The sequence below is a fragment of the Macaca nemestrina genome, chromosome 1 (genome assembly GCF_043159975.1).
Source record: "Macaca nemestrina isolate mMacNem1 chromosome 1, mMacNem.hap1, whole genome shotgun sequence".
NCBI classification, from domain to species: Eukaryota; Metazoa; Chordata; class Mammalia; order Primates; family Cercopithecidae; genus Macaca; species Macaca nemestrina.
The window spans coordinates 24890667-24910336 of record NC_092125.1 but is presented as its reverse complement, the minus strand read 5'-3'; the positions used below and the strand labels follow the sequence as shown (position 1 = coordinate 24910336).

At 36.6% G+C, this 19670-nt stretch overlaps 1 protein-coding gene across 2 annotated transcripts in view; it reads right to left on the bottom strand.

The window, feature by feature from the left end:
- Positions 1–18179: 18179 nt before the first annotated feature.
- The window catches only part of LOC105492980 (maelstrom spermatogenic transposon silencer), a 33278-nt gene continuing 31787 nt past the window's right edge, over positions 18180–19670 (bottom strand). For both annotated transcript variants that reach the window (XM_011760371.2, XM_071075002.1), the window contains exons 11-12: positions 19143–19218; positions 18180–18627 (exon numbers count right to left, since the gene is read on the bottom strand). In XM_011760371.2, the coding sequence (XP_011758673.2) occupies positions 18440–18627; positions 19143–19218 (264 nt within the window). In that variant the 3' untranslated portion in view covers positions 18180–18439. The remainder of the gene's footprint in view (positions 18628–19142; positions 19219–19670) is intronic.

The window sequence follows — 19670 nt, the reverse complement described above, 5'->3', positions numbered from 1 at the left end:
CCTCAAATGATTTTTTTTTTTTTATTTTTGAGACTATGTCTCTGATCTTGGGTCACTGCAGACTCCCCCTTCTGGGCTCAAGCAATCCTTCCACCTCGACCTTCCAAATAGCTTAAACCACAGGTACGTGCCACCACGCTCAGCTAAATTTTTAACTTTTTGTAGACACAATGTCTCACTATATTGCCCAGGCTGGTCTCAAACTCCTGGTCTCCAATGATCTTCCTGCCTTGGCCTCCCGAAGTACTTGGATTACAGGAATGAGCCACCATGCCCAGCCTTCAAATGACTTTAAAACAGCAATTTGGCCATATATTCCCATTGAGATCAAGCCTAAGGACAAAAAGAACAAAAAACACAAAAACAAAACCTTGAACTGTTCTCAGTAGTCATATTGTTGGTGGTAGAGTTGGTATTGCTATTTTAAGACTGCCGTGTTGTAGGTTAAAGAAAAGTGATTATTTGGTTTCATTGAGAACTATATATTTTTGGTGTGGTTGAAAGGAGATACAGATTGGTGAGTTTAAGTCAGAACTGTAGACCTGTATTTCATTTGGAATATCTATATAAAATCATGACGTGTTTGATCTTAAAAACATATTTTCTAGTTCTGCCTACTGAAGAAACCCAGACAGAGTTTCTGACTGTAGTCAGGGATCCCCAAGACCAAACTCAGGTTCAGTGATTCTCTAGAAAAACTGGCAGAACTCAGCAAATCTGTTGTACTCATGGTTACAGTCCATTACAATGAAAAGATACAGATTAAAATCAGCAATGGAAAAAGGCACATAGGGTAGATTGCAAGAAAGACAACATACAAGCTTCAATTTTTCCCATCCCAGTGGAGTCATATGGACAGCCTTAATTTTTCCCAGCAATGATGTGTAGCAGCACAAACAAGGTAGTGCCAACTACAGAAGACTTTTTTTTTTTTTAATCTGGGGTTAGTAATGTGGGCATGAATTTCCAAAGGTCAACAAATACTGCATGGCCCAAGGCATCTATCAAAAATCACATTAATAGCATAGACTGCCCGGTATGGCCCAAGGTCCTGTAGAAACAGACATTCTTATCAGGAAAGATATCCCAAGGCCTTTGAAGTTATCTCCCAGGAGTTGGTCAAGGGCCAAACTTTTTTGGGAATGTACAGGGTTTGGGCAACCCATGCTTGCTGAGTTAATCCTTTGCTGCAAACTGACAGCAAGGCACCACTAGTACGCAGATTGTGGTAAATACCATTGCTGACAAACAAAAATAGGTCTTTTTGGAGAAATGGCTGAATCCAGGTCTAAGGAAGGAAATGTACAAGGTGAGCCTACAATATATTCAACTCAAACAACTCAACAGGAAAAAAACAAATAACTTCATTGAGTTATTTGTGAGCAAAGGATGTGAATAGACATTTCCCAAAAGAAAACATACAAATAGCCAACAGGTACATGAGGAAAATGTCCAACATTACTAACAATCAGAGAAGTATAGATCAAAACCACAATAAGTTATCATTGTACCCCAGTTAGAATGGCTATTAAAAAGGAAAAGTATCAGAGAATAAGGAAGTTATCAAAGATTATTAGAATTGTGTCACTAGGACTCAGACGTCAATCTAAATAAGTTTCTACTGGCCAAAGGACAGGATAACTTGAGCAATGATAATAAAGATAATTATTACAGTAAAAACTTTAAAAACCACATATCCATTTTTATAATGATACTAAAATAACCACAACAACTCATTGGTCCCCTTTGGAAGATGCTAGGAATAACCCACATTATTAATTTAAAAATGGGTAAATAAAATATTTGTCCTCTCTTTCTTAAATGATTAGAAAAACCAGATATTTGATATGGTGTGGAGGTAGAGGGGCTTCTCTTTGCAAAAGCATTTCCACTGAAAAGAAAAAGAAAAAGAATGGGATAGAATTATAGTATCGTTACGTTTCAAAATCTACTGAAGTAGTGGATTTGGGCAATGATCATCACCCCCAAAAAAGAAAACAACAGAGACTGTCCCTCCTATTAGAAGTACAAACACCACCTGTGAAGGCCTGAGGTGGGGGAAAAATGTGACCAAGTATGTAAATGTAATTGCCAGTTCATAAGTGATACAGGCCAGAGGAAAACATGTTAAATGATCTATTAGGGCAGCTAGCAGTCAGCAAAATCCAGACTATGGGAAACTACAGTATAACTATGGAAAACTACAGAGCTTGTTTTATCACAAAAATTTTTAAGTTTGCAGAAAATAAAGGGGGAACCTACAGAATAAAAAAGACATATCAATAAATTAGAATATATGATACTTATTTGCATCTCAATCCAAACTATCAAAGTGTAAAACAAAAAGCAAAACCAAAATCATTTCTAAGACAAGTGAGAAAATGTGAAGACTGACTACTGAATAATATTCAGGCATTATTATAAATTGATTTTAGGTGTGTACTGAGATTGCCTGATTTTTTTGGGTTTGTTTTTGTTCTTTTTAGTCCTTATCTTTCAGAGGCACAGATTGAAATCCTTATAAATTAAAATAGTATGTTTGAAATTTGCTTCAAAATAATCTGGTGGGAGGTATAGGGAATGGGTGGGGGTATAGGTAAAAAAAAAATTGCCATACTTGTATTGATAGCTGTTTAATCAGGGTGAGAAGTACACTAGATTCTTTATATGTTTTCTCTACTTTTTTATGTTTGAAATTTTCTATAATAAAAAGTTAAACCAACAAAAACAACAATAAAAACAAAAGCCCTGTATCAAATGACAAGATGGCCCCAGCATTTTGATTGAAAAAAAGAATAATAGGTAATCTCCCTCCCTCCCTTCCTTCCTTCCTTCCTTCCTTCTTTCCTTCCTTCCTTCCTTCCTTCTTCCCTCCCTCCCTCCCTTCCTTCCTTCTTTCTTTCCTTCCACACATATTTATCCATTATCTACTCTGTTCCAGGCAATGTAAAAATAGCAGTGAACAACTATAGTAACCAAAACAGCATGGTATTGTTATTAAAATAGACACGGAGAAAAATGGAACAGAATGGAGAACTGAGAAATAAAGCCACATATTTACAGCCAACTGACCTTTTACAAAACCAACAAGAACTTACACTGGAGAAAGGATACTCTCTTCAATAAATGGTGCTGGTAAAATTTGCCACATGCAGAAGAATGAAACTGGACTCCTAGCTCTCACCATATACAAAAATCAATTCAAAATGGATTAAAGACTTAAACATAAGACCTGAAACTATAAAAATACTAGAAGAAAACCTAGAGTAAACTCTAGGACATTGGTCTAGGCAAAGAATTCATGACTAAGACCTCAAAAGCACAGGCAACAAAACCAAAAATAGAAAAATGGGACCTAATTAAACTGAAAACTTTCTGCCTAGCAAAATAAATAATAAACAGAGTGAAGGGGGTTGAATGGGAGAAAATATTTGCAAACAATTCATCTGACAGGGTACTAATATCCAGAACATACAAGGAACTCAAACAACTCAATAGAAAAAACAACTCCATTAAAAAGCGAGCAAAGAATGTGAACAGATATTTCTCAGAATAAGACATACAAATGCTCAATAGGTATATGAAAAAATGTACAACAGCACTATCAGAGAAATGCAAATCAAAACCACAATGAGATATCATCATACCCCATACCCCTTTTTATAATGGCTACTATTAAAATGACAAAAAAATAATGGATGCTGCTGAGTATGTGGATAAAAGGGAACTCTTATACATTGTTGGTGGGAATGTAAATTAGTACGGCCACTATGGAAAACAGCATGGAGATTTCTCAGAAAACTAAAAATAGATTAACCTAGCAATCCCACTACTGGGTACCTACCCAAAGGAAAATAAATCAATATATCAAAGAGATACCTGCACTCACATGTTTATTGCAGCACTATTTACAATAGCAAAGATATGGTATCAACCTAAGTGTCCATCAACAGATGAATGGATAAAGAAAATGTGGTATACATACATGATGGAGTACTATTTGGCCTTCAAAAAGAATGAAAGCGTGTCATGTACAGCAACACTGATGGAACTGGAAGTCATTACCTTAAGTGAAATAAACCAGATACAAAAAGACAAATATCATATATTCTCACTTAAATGTGGGAGCTAAAATATTTGATTGTGTGGAGACAGAGAAGAGAAAGATAACAGAAAGGGTGAGTTGGGGGTAGGGGAAGGTTGAAGAGAAGTGGGCTAAAGCACACAAGTGTACAGTTATATGGAAATAATAAATTTAATGTTTGATAGCAGAGTAGGGAGACTATAGTTAATCAAAATGTATTATACTCAGGTGATGGACACCCTAAATACCTTGACTTGATCACTACACATTATATATATGTAATAAAATTTCACATGTATGCCATAAATTTGTCCAAATTAAAAAAAAAAAGCAGTGAACAAAGAGAAAGAAAAATTTCTTTTCCCCGTGGTGGGAAAAGGTAATCCTAAATAAAATGAATGAGTAAAACAAAGTATGTCCAATGCTTATAACTACAATGGTGAATAATAAATCAGGCCAGGGGGCTACAGAATATGGATAACTGCTATTTTGAAGAAGGGGTCAAGACCTCATTGAGAAGGTGACATTTGGGTCAACACCTGAGGAAGGTGAGGAGAGAGGTATGCAGATATCTACAGGAAGAGCATTCTGGGCAGATGAACCACCTAGGGCAAAGGCTTTGAGGCAGAAGTGTGCTTGGAGTATTTAAGGAAGAGCAAGGAGGACAGCGTGGCTGCAGCAGAGGGAGCAGAGGTGAGTGTGGGAAGCAAGGTCAGGGAGATAGTGCAGGGTCTTAGTGGCTACAGAAAGGACTTTGACTTTGAACTTTGACATGACTTAAGATGAAGAACCAGTACAGGTTTGTTTGTTTTTAAGCAACTTTATTGAAGTATGCATTAATTTCCTGGCGCCACCAAATAAATTGCCATCAATGTGTGGCTTAAAACAGTAGAATTTATTCTTTCACAGTTCTGGCAGCAAGAAGTCTGAAATTGGGATATCTGGAAGCTAAGCTCTGGGAAACTATAAAATTTTGAGGAAGGGAGATAATGAAAGAGCAGCTAAGACTGAGGAGCAACCAATAAGGCAAGAGCGAACCAAGAGGACGTGTGGTCCTAGAAGCCAAGTGAAGAAACTGTTTCAACTCTGTCTACAAAATATTGCTTATAGGTCAATTAAGTTGAGGACTGAGACTTGGACCATTTGATTTAGCAATGTGGAAGTCACTGGTGGCCTTGATAAGAGTAATTACAGTTGAGTGACATGGACAAATGCCTGATTGAGTTCAAGAGACAATGGGAGGAGAGAAATTGAGGACAGGAAGAAAAGATAATTCTTTTGAGAAGCTTTGCTCTAAAAGGGAGCCAATAATGAAGCAGTAGACAGAGAGGGGCTCAAGGGTTATTTTTATTTTTAATGAGAGATCTAATTGCACAGTGATGGGAATGATCCAATTGGGAGGGAACGATTAGTGATGCCAAAGGGGAGAACTGCTGGTTCAACACTCTGAGTCTAGGTTAAGATTTAGAGAAGGGGAGAGTTATTGGCCTTAAGAGGAGCACCAACAAGTTATTCATTCTAACAGGCAGGGTTGGGGGTGGAGTAGGGGGCACAGCATGTGGTGGTCAGAGCTTATAGAAGTTCTCTTCTGAATAATTCTTCCTCAGTGAAGTGTGAAGCTAAAAGTGAGGATGGGAAGGAGATGTTGGCATTTTAAGGAAAGAAGAGAAGGTATGAAAGAGTCATCTAAAAAAGAGGAGTTAGCAAGTGAGTGGAACAGGAAAAGAAAAGCATGACTGGAGAGATAGTGGATGAGGCAAATGCAGTAGTGTTAAGGGTTTCCTTGAGGGTGGTGGTCATGAATTCACAGTGAGACCAGGTAGCATGGCAGTGTGCTTTTCTTCAGCATTATTCAGATGTGTAGGTGTTGGTGTGAAGTAGGCAGAGAGTTGTGTTTAGCAAGGCTTTAGATTGTGCCACACAATTGTTTAGTAAGGGAAGTGGGAATGTATACCAGGGAGTGATCATAACACTTGATTGTGGACTTCGAACATGGTAAGGATCAAAGACAAAAGCATTGTATGACACAGGAAAAAATATGATTAAATTAATGGGTTGTAGGTCCTATTAAACCTACAAGTTCAAAAATAGGAGAATTGTTTAACTTGGGGTGACAGAATGTATGGGCTAAAAAATGGAGGTGGTGAGCAGAGAGTATAATGTTGAAATGGAAAGTATGGATTTGTGTTATTGGTATATGTCTAAGAAAGTGGACAGTAGAAGCAGGGTGAAGGGCAAATTCCTGTGGAGAGGATGTCAAAGAACCAAGACATCTGATCCGTGAGAAGATCATCTCATGAAGACTGAACTCTCCAAGAACTAAGGCAGAAGTAGTATTGGAGAGTGTGACAGAGCTCAGAGCTAAAATAATCAAAGAAGGAGTGGGAGTGATCTGGTGGAGTAGATGACAGCAACAATGAGGAAGAGTGGTAACATAACTTGTCAACCTCACCTTCCCCTGAAGTAAGTCATAAGACCCTCATGTGAGAGGTGCCCTTCCTGTATCTGGAGGAAAAGGAAAGGAACATTCTTATCTCTGAAGATCAAGAGATGCCAAAAAGCATATGAACAGGCAGGCCTCACTAAGTTTCTCTCAGTGCATTACCATTAGACCATACCAATTCATCCTACCATATTTCTCCATGACTATCCATTCTTTACCAAATCTATGATAAAAACACTCAGGTTTAATTGTTTATTCGAGTCTTTATTTCCTTATCAAGGCTCCTATGTCATATAGAACTTATAAATGTGTATGCTTTTCTCTTGCTAATCTGTTTTTGTTACAGGGTCTCGGCCATGAACCTAAGATGGGTAGAAGGAGAGATATCCCCCAACATCTCACATAACCATTTCCATTTTTTTCAAAGAGAGAATAAAGAATATATGACTGTATGCTTGATTGTTATAGTTCTGTAGGTGTATAATACTTTGGAAAAATGCTCAACAACTGGCCACATTGATTTCCTGGGGAAAGGAATTAAGTACATGGGGACAATGGTGTCATCCCCAGGGGTTACTGTGTATCCCTGGCAACTTTTGAATTTGAGCTACACACATGCCATGCTAATTACAAATAGTAATAGTGATATTAATTTAAAAGGATGTCTTTTTTTTTCAAGTTGGGGAGACAAAATATGCATACACTTCTTATTATAAAATGGAAAGTGTTTAGTGTCCTAAGAGAGGCAGAGATGAGATTGTATTCCAGGCTTGGCTAGAAAGTCAGGGCTGGTGGAAATTTAGGTACAAGTGTGAGTTTGTATTCTGTTTAAATATACTTCAGTGGAACTGGAATGAATGCCCCAGTCTCCAAGTTCAGGTCATGTTCAGCAGTGCTTTAGCCTCCAACAAGTTTTTTGGTTAAAAAACAGGTGCCAGAAAATTTGTAAAGTTCCATAAGGGCGCTGCTAGCATCTGGCAAAAGTCAAGGGTTTAATATTGCTAGTTAAAAGCTTTTTAAACACTCATCACCCTCTTTTGTGACCTGTTCTAATGTTAAAGTAGCTGTGCTTAACACCATTGTGTGCCAGCGGGAGACAGAAAATGCATGTTATTTTTAGTAAAGTCTAGTGCAAATGGTGGATGCTCTTTGGACTCTGCTGGCAGATTTGATTCTTAGCTCCTGGAAAGCCAAATGTATTTAAATTGCCATCCTTGTCTGTCATCTCAACGAGTGAAATGAACTTTTCCAGTTCCTCAAACTGTGATGTGGTGGGTGAATAAAACCCCAAGGTGGCATCCAACTAGGACTGGATTGAAAGTTTCTTTCTTTTTTCTTTTTCTTTTTTTTTTTTAAAGCTAAGTAAGGACACAGAGTTTCAGCTCAGCAGCTGATAAAGACATCTGATTTACTGGGAAAGCACACAGAACTCTTCCACCTTTATTTTCTAAAACGGGAAAAGTCTCAGGCAACTCTTTAACTCTAGCTCTTTCCAAATCAACCAGTACAAACTGTCTTAAAGATTAAGATACCCCTAACTTGAGAGAAGGAAAACTCTGTATTTCAATATTGTACTGCCCAAGTCACCAAAAAGCCTCTCATAAAATTTCTCTTTATCATTAATTAAAGAGACAGGGTCTTACTATGTTGCCCAGACTGGACTCAGACTCCTGGACTCAAGCAATCCTCCTGAGTAGCTGGGACTACAGGTGAGCATCACTTTTCTTTCTTGAATCTATTAATACGGTAAATAACATTTATAGATTTTTGAATGCTAAATCATCTTGCTCTCCTGAAGAAACTCAACTTGGACATGACTTTTTTAATATATGGAAAGACTATATTCCTTGAAAGTTTAGAATTCAGCTGTTAAACTGTGTGGCTTTGGCATTTTATTCTTTAGAATACTTTAAACTGTTGTTTCAATTTCTCTGTTTCAGGAAATATAATATAGGATTTCTTTCTTCCTGAGACACTTCCAGTGAATTGTATTTTTCTGGGAATTTGTTTCCGATTCATCCAAGTTCCCAAATTTATTGGTATGGAAAGTTCATATTATTATTTTATTTTACGTCCTTAACCCCTGCTGGTCTGAACTTAATGTCTCCTTTTGGAACATAATGTCGTTTGTGCCTTCCCTCTTTTTGCTTGGTTTATCTCATCAGAGTTTTATCTATTTTAATATTTTTCAAAAAGCCAACTTGGGCTTTGTTGAACCTATTATGTCTTTTCTATTTCATTTATGCTTTCTTTTTATTATCACCCTCCTTCTATATTGAATGGGCTTATTCTAACTTCTTAAGTTGGTATTTAATTGTTGACTTTTCAGCCCTTCTTTACTTGTAATATAAGTGTCTTCTCAATATTTCTATATTCTAATATGTAGTGTTTGATTATTATGCAGTTGTTATGAAGAATTTTTACTATCATTTAGTCACAAGAAGGTTTTAGCATCCATTATTTCTTTCAGATGTACAGGTTTTAAATGTTATAAAAAATTTATATTGATAGATGAATAGTGGAGAAAGAACATGATTGTATGTTAATTTCTTGAAATGTATTGAGATTTAATTTATGGTTTGGTCCATTATCAGTTTTTGAAAAAGTTCCATGTCTGTTTGAAATGAATGTGATTGACAAATTGTCCATTAGATCAAATTTGTTAGTTTAAAATTTCAAATATTCCATATATTTACTGGGTTTTGGTATGCTTGACTTATCAATAATAGACTTGTGTTTAAATCTTTTGGCATGATGATGGATTTGTCTGTTTTTCCTTATATTCTATTAGTTTTCATTTTGCATTTGTTGAAATTATTATAATAGGTGTATAAAAGGAAAAGATCATTGAATTAACCAGGAAATATAAAAATGTTGAGTATTTTATTTTTCCTGGTTAATGCAATGATTCTTATACTAAACACTCTTATTTGGTATTATTATAATTATGACAGGATTGGTATTTCTCTATCTATTTTTAAACTTTTACTTTAGGTTCAGTATATATATTTTTTCTTTTTTCTTTTTTCTTTTCTTTTCTTTTTCTTTTTTTTTTTTTTTAAGACTGACTCTTGCACTGTCGCCCAGGCTGGAGTGCAGTGGCGCTATCTCGGCTCACTGCAACGTCTGCCTCCCAGGTTCGAGTGATTCTCCTTGTCTCAGCCTCCTAAGTAGCTGGGATTATAGGCACCCGCTGCTACGCCTGGCTCATTTTTTTGTATTTTTAGTAGAGACGAGTTTCACTATGTTGGTCAGGCTGGTCTCAAACTCCTGACCTCGTGATCCTCCAGCCTCGGACTCCCAAAGTGTTGGGATTACAGGCATGAGCCACTGCACCCAGCCTATCCTTTTTTCATCTTTCCGTAGCAATTTGCTTCAGGTGTAAATCCTATAAGCAGCATATTACTGGAGTTTTAAAAACTCAGAATGGCAAACTTTTAACTGGTGAGTTTAGTCCATTTATATTTATTGCTAGCATTGATATGTTGCATTAGATTTTACCATTTTACTTTATACTATTTTCCTTGTTCCCCAACCCCATGTTTTTCTTTTTCCCTTGCCTCCAGAGGTATGAGTTAATTTTATTGTTGTTGATTGCATTTTTCCTTATTCCAAATGTTTTCTATTGCTTTGGAATTATTTACTTTATTTATATTCTCTTAATGGCTACCTCTGAAATTTTGCCACACCTATTTGACTAAATAATATCGAGTGTAAAATAATATATTAATCTCTTAATAAACCATTCTAATAACTTAGAATACCTTCATTTCATTTAACTCTCCTTCAGACTTACATGTTATTATAGAGCAAGTATTTTAGTCCCATCCTTTATAACCTCACAAGTTAAAAAATATACTAATAATTACAATTTTTATAAAACAATATTTGTATTTGTCTAGATTTGCACATGTTTGCCGTTTTATATCCTTGCTATCTCATCATGCACTGTCCTTCTAGGATAATTTCAGAAGTCCTTTATTATTAGTTCAATTGGTGGCAACAGATTTTTAAATCTATAAATGTATTTATTTGATCCTCTTTTTTCAAAGATAGTTTACTGGGTACCCAATTCTAGTTTGATAATTATTTTCTCTCAACATTTTGGAGATATTATTTCACATCTCCTGACTGGCTTTACTGCTGCTAGAGTTTTCTGTCATTGTCCGTTTGTAGGTAATGTTTTTCTGTGGCTGCTTTCGAAGTCTACTCTGGTGTTAATGAATTTTCCCTTCAATATCTTTGGGATAGGTTTTTAATATTTATCTTGAGGATTCGTGTTTTTCATTATTTCTTACAATTTTCAGCCATTATCTCTTTAAATATAGCGTCTCATCCATCTCTCTATTCTTAAACCTCATCTTTTTTCTTCATATCTCTTAACATCTCTTTCTTATTTTCCATTCCATTGTCTCTTTTTTCTACATTTCTTCAGAACTATCTTCCAACACAGTAATTTTCTTTTCAGCTGTGATTAACTTGCCATCGTGGGTTTTTTCACTTCAAATTCTAATTTGTTTTATTTCTGGAAGTTCCTTTTGTTTCTTGTTCTTCAAATACACCTGTTTGCTCTTCTTTGTGAATGAGTCTTTTATGTAAACATTTCATGCATAGCTCTTTTATTTTCTACGTCTGACAATTTCAGTATCTGCAGGTCTTGAGTGGGTAACTGTTATTTGATGATTCTACTCTCACAGTGTGTCACCTTTTTTAAGGCTTTGTTTAATGAGCTTACTGCTTGATTTTAATCTGTAGGAATCTTGGGAAACTAAAATGGACAAACATTTCTTAAGAGAGGATTGTTACCTTTTCTGACAGTGTCCAAGGGTTGCCACCAACCTGATACAATTTCACCTCCCTGAGAGGCAGAAGTCTGAGGCTTAGGCTCTCTACTTTGCTGCTGGCCCTAGGCTCAGACAAATGATAGCAGTGCTATTTGCACCTACCCCGACTCCCAGGCCATCCATACCCAACTTCTCAGCTTCCTTAAAATTCCTTCAGTCCATCTACAGGGGTCAAAATGAGGCAGACATGCTTAGAGTGATGACCTCTTCCTCAAAAGAGGTCTACTTGAACTATTTGTACTGCTTCTAGGAGCACGACTCCCATATCTTCTTTAATCTCATTGTCACGAGTGAAGAGTCACAGAAACTCACTCCTAGTCTGCTAACAATCGTAACCTTAACATTACTATCTGCTTTGACTCCACCAGGACCAACTTTCTTATGTCCTTTATCTTTGTTTATATCAGTTACCACAAGAACCACCAGACTCCTAGGTCACTGCTCATCTCCTACACCCAAATCTCCCTAATGTTCTGTACATCTCTACTGCAGCCTCTTCTCCTAACCAATCCCTGAACCCTTCTATCATGCCCCCTACAACTTATGATTCATTATCAGCAAAACTGCTTTAATTTCAACCATTTTTCTTTCTTTTTCCTCTTTCTTTTTTTTCTTTCTTTTTTTTTTTTTTCTTTTGTTGTTGTTGTTGTTGTTGCTGCTGTTGTTGTTGAGACACAGATTCACTTTATCGTCCAGGCTGAGTGCAGTGGTGCAATCTCAGCTCATTGTAACCTCAACCTCCCAGGCTCAAGTGATCCTCGCACCTTAGTCTCCCCAGTAGCTGGGACCACAGGCACATGCCACCATGCCCGGCTAATTTATGTATTTTTTTGTGGAGATGGAGTTTTTCCATGTTGCCCAGGCTGGTCTTGAACTCCTGAGCTCAAGCGATCCGCCTGCCTCGGACTCCCAAAGTGCTGGGATTACTGGCATGAGCCACCGTGGCCAGCCTCAAGCATTTTTCTGATTTCGCCCTTCACTTGCTTGCTAAAACTGAAATCTGACTCTTTCTTGAGAGCAGTATTCCCTTGAAGCCTTCTCAAGTACTGGCTATTTTTCTTTCTCATACCCCTGTTACCACTGGGTCTGGAGGTGAGATAGTGCCTCCTTGTTTCTCACTGTTACTTTCTATCTTCCTTCTCCCTAAAACTCTCAGCTTTGATTTTCATGTCATCAGATTTTAATACCTATCACCCTCATTTTGATGTCACCTATCAACCCCTGGGTTGACCCCACCTCCACCCTCCATTTTCTCAATAATTTTGGCTTCTGGGATACTACCACTCTCTCCAAGTCTTAATTACTGGTAATTTCAATGTACCTGGAGATGATTCTTCCAACATCCTGACCTCTCATTTCTTTAAAAAAAAAGTTTTTATTTCCATAGGTTATTGGGAGAAGGTGGTGTTTGGTTACATGAGTAAATCCTTTAGTGGTGATCTGTGAGATTTTGGTGCACCCATTACCCGAGCAATATATAGTGTACACAATTTGTAGTCTTTAGTCTATCGCCCCCTTCCCACCCTTTCCCCCTGAGTCCCCAAAGTCCATTATGTCATTCTTATGCCTTTGCATTCTCATGGCTTAGTTCCCACTTGTTAGTGAGAACATATGATGTTTGGTTTTCCATTCCTGAGTTACTTCACTTAGAATAATAGTCTCCAATCTCATCCAGGTTGCTGCAAATGCCATTATTAATTCATTCCTTTTTATGGCTGAGTAGTATTCCATTGTGTGTGTATATATATACACACACACCACAGTTTCTTTATCCACTCATTGATTATGGGCATTTGGGTTGGTTCCACATTTTTGCAATTGTGAAATTATGCTGCTATAAACATGTGTGTGCAAGTATCTTTTTGTATAATGACTTCTTTTCCTCTGGGTAGAAACCCAGTAATGGGATTGCTGGATCAAATGGTAGTTCTACTTTTAGTTCTTTCAGGAATCTCCACAGTTTTCCATAGTGGTTGTACTACTTTACATTCCCACCAGCAGTGTAAAAGTGTTCCCTGTTCACTGCATCCACACCAACATCTATTTTTATTTTTTGATTATGGCCATTATGGTTTTGATTTGTATTTCCCTGATCATTAGTGATGCTGAGCATTTTTTCATACATTTGTTGGCCATTTGTATATCTTCTTTTGAGAATTGTCTATTCACATCCTTAGACCACTTTTTGATGGGATTTTTTTTTTCTTGCTAATTTGAGTTTGTTGTAGATTCTGGAAATTAGTCCTTTGTCATATGTATAGATTGTGAAGATTTTCTCCCACTCTGTGTTTACTCTGCTGACTGTTCCTTTTGCCACGCGAAAGCTCTTTAGTTTAAGTCCCAGCTATTTATCTTTGTTTTTATTGCATTTGCTTTTGAGTTCTTGGTCATGAAATCCTTGCCTAAGCCAGTATCTAGAAGGGTTTTTCCAATGTATTCTTCTAGAATTTTTATAGTTTCAGGTCTTAGATTTAAGTCCTTGATCCATCTTGAGTTGATTTTTGTAAAAAGTGAGAGATGAGGATCCAGTTTCATTCCCCAACATGTGGCTTGCCAATTATCCCAGCACCATTTGTTGAATAGGGTCTCCTTTTCCCACTTTACGTTTTTGTTTGCTTTGTCAAAGATCAGTTGGATGTTAAGTATTTGGGTTTATTTCTGGATTCTCTATTCAGTTTCACTGCTGACTTCTCAGTTCCTTAAATGCCTCTCCTCCAATGATCTTGTTCTTTACCTCCCTCAGGAATTCATTCATAAAACAATACCCAGATTATCTCATTATCAGTAACTGTGACCTTCTATAATCTTAATTTCATGCATTGCACTCTCTACCACCTCCTGTCTTTCTAGCTCACTCCCCTTGGTACCACAACATCTCTATCCTTCAGTCCTACCTCCAATCCATTGATCTAGTCATCTTGATACTTTATTCATCTTCCTACCCAGTCTATATTTTTTACTGAGGTAAAATAGACATATACAATTTACCATCTTTACCATTTTTAAGTGTACATTTCAGTGGTAATAATACATTTCTATTCCTTTTGCTCCTTCATGTCCCCCACGCCCTTCCCCTTCCTGGCCTATGGTAACCACCAATCTACTATCTTCATCAGATCTGCTTTTTTAGCTTCCACGTGAGTGGGAACATGCAGCATTTGTCTGTGCTTGGCTTATTTCATTTAATGGCCTCCAGTTCCATTCATGTTGCTGCAAATGACATTTCATTCTTTTGCATGGCTGAATAATATTCCATTGTGTAGATATACCACTTCTTGTTTACTTATTTATCAGTTTGTGGCTATTTGGGTTGTATCCATTTTGGGGCTATTACAAGTAATGCTGCTATGAACATTTATGTGCAAGTTTCTGTAGAAACATGCACAGAAATGGAATTGCTGGATCATATGGTCACTTTGTATTGAACTTTTTTAGGAATTGCAAAATTGTTTTCCATAGCAGCTGTACCATTTACATTCCCACCAGCAGTGTATGAGGGTTCCAATTTCTTTACATCCTTACCAACACTTACTTTCCTTTTCTTGATGATAGTCATCCTAGTGAGTGTGAAGCAGTTTCTTTTGTTTTGATACGCATATGTTAATGACTAATGATATTGCACATCTTTTTGTATGCTTATGGGCCATTTGTATTTCTTCTTTGGAACAGATACTTGAAATATTTATTCAAATCTTTTGCCCATTTAGAAACTGGGTTGTCCTTTTTTATTGTTAAGAGTTCTTTATTACTCTGTAAACTAGACCTTTATCAGATAAATGATTTGTAAATACTTTTTCCCATTCTGTATGTTGTCTTTTTCACTTTCTTGATAGTGTCTTTTAATGCACAGGGCTGCTTTTTAGGTCTTAGTTTCGATATATTCCAAATTATTTTTTCTTGTTTGTTCTGTTGGTGTCCTATTAAGAGACTGTTGCCTCATCTAAGGTCATGAAGATTTACACTTGTATTTTCTTCCTCTAACAGTTGTATAATTTTAGCTCTTACATTAGGTCTTTAATCCATTTTGAACTAATTTTTGTGTTAGGTAGGGTCCTGTCTTAGTCCGTTTGTACTGCTATAACAAAATACCTCAGACTGAATAATTTATAAAGAACTGAAATTTATTTCCCTTGGTTCTAGAGATTGGAAAATTCAAGATGAAGGTGGTGGCAGAATTGATATCTGGTGAGGGCTTCTCTCTGCTTCCAAGATGGCACCTTGTTGCTGCATCCTCTGTAGGGAACACTGTGTCCCCACATGGTGGAAGGGACAGAAGAACAAGAGTGTGCTTCCTTCAACCTTGAGCCTTTTTACAAGGGTGCTGATCCCATTCATGAAGGCTCTGCTCAAAGACCTCCAAAAGACTACATCTCTTAAAACTGTAGCACTGGGGATTAAGTTTCAACATGAATTTTGAAAGGACATCATCATTCAAACCATAGCCTATCTAAATTCATTATTTTGCATGTGGATATCCAGTTGCCCTAGAACTATTTGTTTTAAAGACTATTCTTCCCTCCATTGAATGGTCTTGGCACAGATATATGAGTTTATTTCTGGAATAGATTCAATTCTGTTCCAATGATTTACATACATCTCTCCTCATACTTAAGACCACTTTTATTAATGCATTGTAATTGTTTACTTCCCCTATTAAACTGTGAGTCCCTTGAGACCAGGAGCCACATCTTTATTCACCTTAGTATTTTTAACTCAGCATTTAACAGACTCTCAAAACATTTTCACTGAACAAATGAAACTAACCACTAAATTTTGAGGAAAATAAAGGGAATGGAGTCTACAATAAAGTTGGTTCCCTTTCCCACGTAGTACTTTACCTTATGAAGTGGCTTTGAAATTCTGACATCCTTTCGCCATTACTCAAATTGGCAACTATTGATTCTAACATGTAGTGAACACCCTCTCATATAGAAATATGGGCACCACAAAGTTTGCAATTGAGAAAAAGAGATAATATCATGAACCAAAATAGCTGTAATTAAAAACAGTTAAATATTGTAAGATAATACAAAGGAAATACTACTGGAGTTAGAGGGGGCAGAAATCACTCTCAACCAGGATATCCATGAGTATACCAATCACTCACCTAGTCTTCCTTAAGGGTAATTAATACTTCAAATTCAATGCCAAAGATTTTTTTTTTTTTTTTTTTTTTTTAAAAGAGGAGACAGGGTTTGAATTTTACTAAAAATGTAGTTTGGGGATTTTGAATTTCTTTTAAGAGAAAGACCAGCTATTCTCTTAAAATAAATCCCTGGGGCCTATTGAATTGCTTTCGTTTATTTGACATATATCTCAAAAGTATAACCAATACTATTGTTTAAATTAAAAAATTAACTTAAACAGTTCACAGAGGACTGAATTCAGGTGACAGAGAACAAGACTTAGGCATCTGAAGTCATAAGTCTGAATATTTTAAGCCTTCCTCATCTTCTCTACCCAATTATTAATAAGCTGAGTTTTTCAAAGTTATTATTATTAGTTCTTTAGAGGCAGGGTCTTGCCCTGTTACCCAGGCTGGAGTGCAGTGGCATGATCACAGCTCAATGCAGCCTTAAACTCCTGGGCTAAAGTGATCCTCCTACCTCAGCCTCCCTAGTAGCTAGGACTACAGGCATGCACCACCATGCCTGGCTAACTTTTTAACTTGTTGTATAGCTGTAGTTGTGCTATTATGCCTCAGCTGGTCTCAAACTCCTGTCCTCAAGTGATCCTGCTGCCTCAGCCTCCCAAACTGGTGGGATTAAAGGTGTGAGCCACCACCCCTGGTCTAAGTTGATTTTTAAGAAAGACACAATGGTTTTAAAGCTTGGATATAAAGTTTTTAAAGAAAAATATACTACTAGAAAGTATAATATACAAATTTAGTCTATGAATTGTTCTTTTTCCAAATCTGGTATCAGAAATAGATGAATGCGAGATGGAGGACAATATAGTGTATTAGGAACATGATCTATACAAAAGGTCGGTCAATTAAAAAAAAAAGGAACATGGTCTTTGGAGTCAGACTGACTTGGAATAACAACAGTTCCTTCAGTTAGGAGCTATGTGACCTGAGCATTTTTTGGTCTCTAAAATGTATTGCCTCCTTCAGAGTGGTAATAAGGGTTTAATTAAGATGACACATATAAAACATCCATAAGGCAGGTATTCAACAGTTAGTAAAGGAAAATATGGGTTACAAAACCAGAGGCCCAGGACAGTCATTCTCTGTAATCAGAGGGACCAGAGTTTGGGGTCAGACAGACTTAAATCAAATTGTTGCCTCTGTCAATGTCATGTGTGGTCTTGGCTTGTGGTTTCAAGCAAAAGGGGTTACCATACCTATTTTACTCATCCTAGGTTATATATTACCCCAGGTTGAGAATATAAGCCAGTTTAAATCAGTCACAGAGTGAACACCTGACTCGATATAATACCTGCTTGCTTTGCAGTCCAACGGATGAGAAATTCATTCAATATCTAGCCATGTGATGTGATTTAGGGTATATTACATAACCTTTCTAATTTTGCCTTCTCATCTTTCAAGTGACTCCTTTTGCCAAAGTAAGTATATTTCAAAAACTTTTTAAGGTAGCAAAACTCTGTGTTTGTTAAAAAATTTTCTTAGTTATTTGCAATAAAAACAGCCTGCAGGTCTGTAGTGCAAGAGTCCCATTTCTTGACAGGAAGAAACAGATTAACACTATTTTAGAACCTTTCATAACAGACATTCAATACCTTTATTATCAGGGGAAATAATTATCAATCTATAACATTCCCAAAAGTACAACTCTAAAAATGTCAGTTTTGTTTGTATAGGACTCAAAACTTTAATGATATACCCATCATACAGCCAGGAAGCAGAACAATCCCTCAAGAAAAAAAGTACAAATGCCAAGATGCTCTCCAACCACAATTTTTTTAAATCTATGAAACAATTTCCTTACAAATTAAGTAGTTTTTATAGTAATGACATTTATCATTGATGTGATCTGTTTAATATGACTGTAGTAAGAAGGAACTTGGGCCTGTTATTGTTTTCAGAAATTGAAAAGAGTACCATCATTAAGATAAGGAAGAGAAAGATTTGTATCCATCTTTTTGGGACATGTAAGATGAGAGTGAAGTGTCACAGTTGGAGAATTTGTGGATATTGCTGGAGGAATTGGAGATGCTCTCTAGTAAGCGGGTAATCCCTCTTCCCCGAACACTGCTGTTTTGGCCAGAAATTTTCGCCCTAGATGGGTAGTCACCTGGGATATTGAAAATACGAGAAAAGAAATATAGCCATTTTATAATTTTATTACAAAGAGATGCCTCGATTGACTCATCCTACTGTAGGCCTTTCACTAAGCCATAATTCAATGGGTCAACAGTAGAAAAATGTTTTTGTTTTTAGCCCAGGAAATTTTTAATTGAAATTCTTTAGGTACCACTTGAAATTTCATGTCACGAGCTTTTAAAGTGTCTCACCCCACAAAAGATATCATTAAAATCAAAACTATAAAGCTATTGCCGCTACAAGAAAAACAAGTTTTCTTTTAAATGCCCTAACAAATTCTGAGAAGTTACAATGTATCCAAGTGACCCAAAAATGTACATAGCTAAACTGTTTAAGGTGCTAATGCCAAATAAAACCCTCAATTCAACAAGTGCCTTATATCCTAAAGCTAATTTAGATATCACTGTTTAAATACCACACCCTGGGATCTTAGTAATAGGCTCTAACATCCTTTAGGTGCATTTTTGTAAAATATAAGGTGCTTACCAATGGGTGTGTTTGATCTTTGTTCCTGATTAGCAGAGCTGAAATGAGAGAATCCTGAACTCCCGACCCTCAGCTTCTGTAAGTAGCAGGAAAATACCAGGGGGAAAAATGTTTATTTCTTATCAATTATTGGATGGTCTGTCTTCAGTTTCAAATTACTCTCTAAAAATGCAAACTAACACTCAAATACTTTTCCAGTGTCTGATCAATTTTTGCTGCAAAGAGGGGGAGAAAATAGGATAGACTTTGGAGGGAGATTAGGAATTTCAGGGTAAAAAAGGGTTTGATTTTTTTTTTTAAGTGAGATTATAGCACGTTTGCTGATAATGAATTAGAACAGAGTGAATCCCTGATGATACAGGAGGGGAAAATTACTGAAGCCATGTCCTTGAGTTTACGGTAAGGGAAGGAAATCTAACATACACATAGCCAGATTGGTTTTAGATAGGAACGCAGAAAATTCATTCATTAAAATAGGAGTAAAGCAGAGGATATGGTAGATGCAGGTAGATGAGTCATAGGAATATG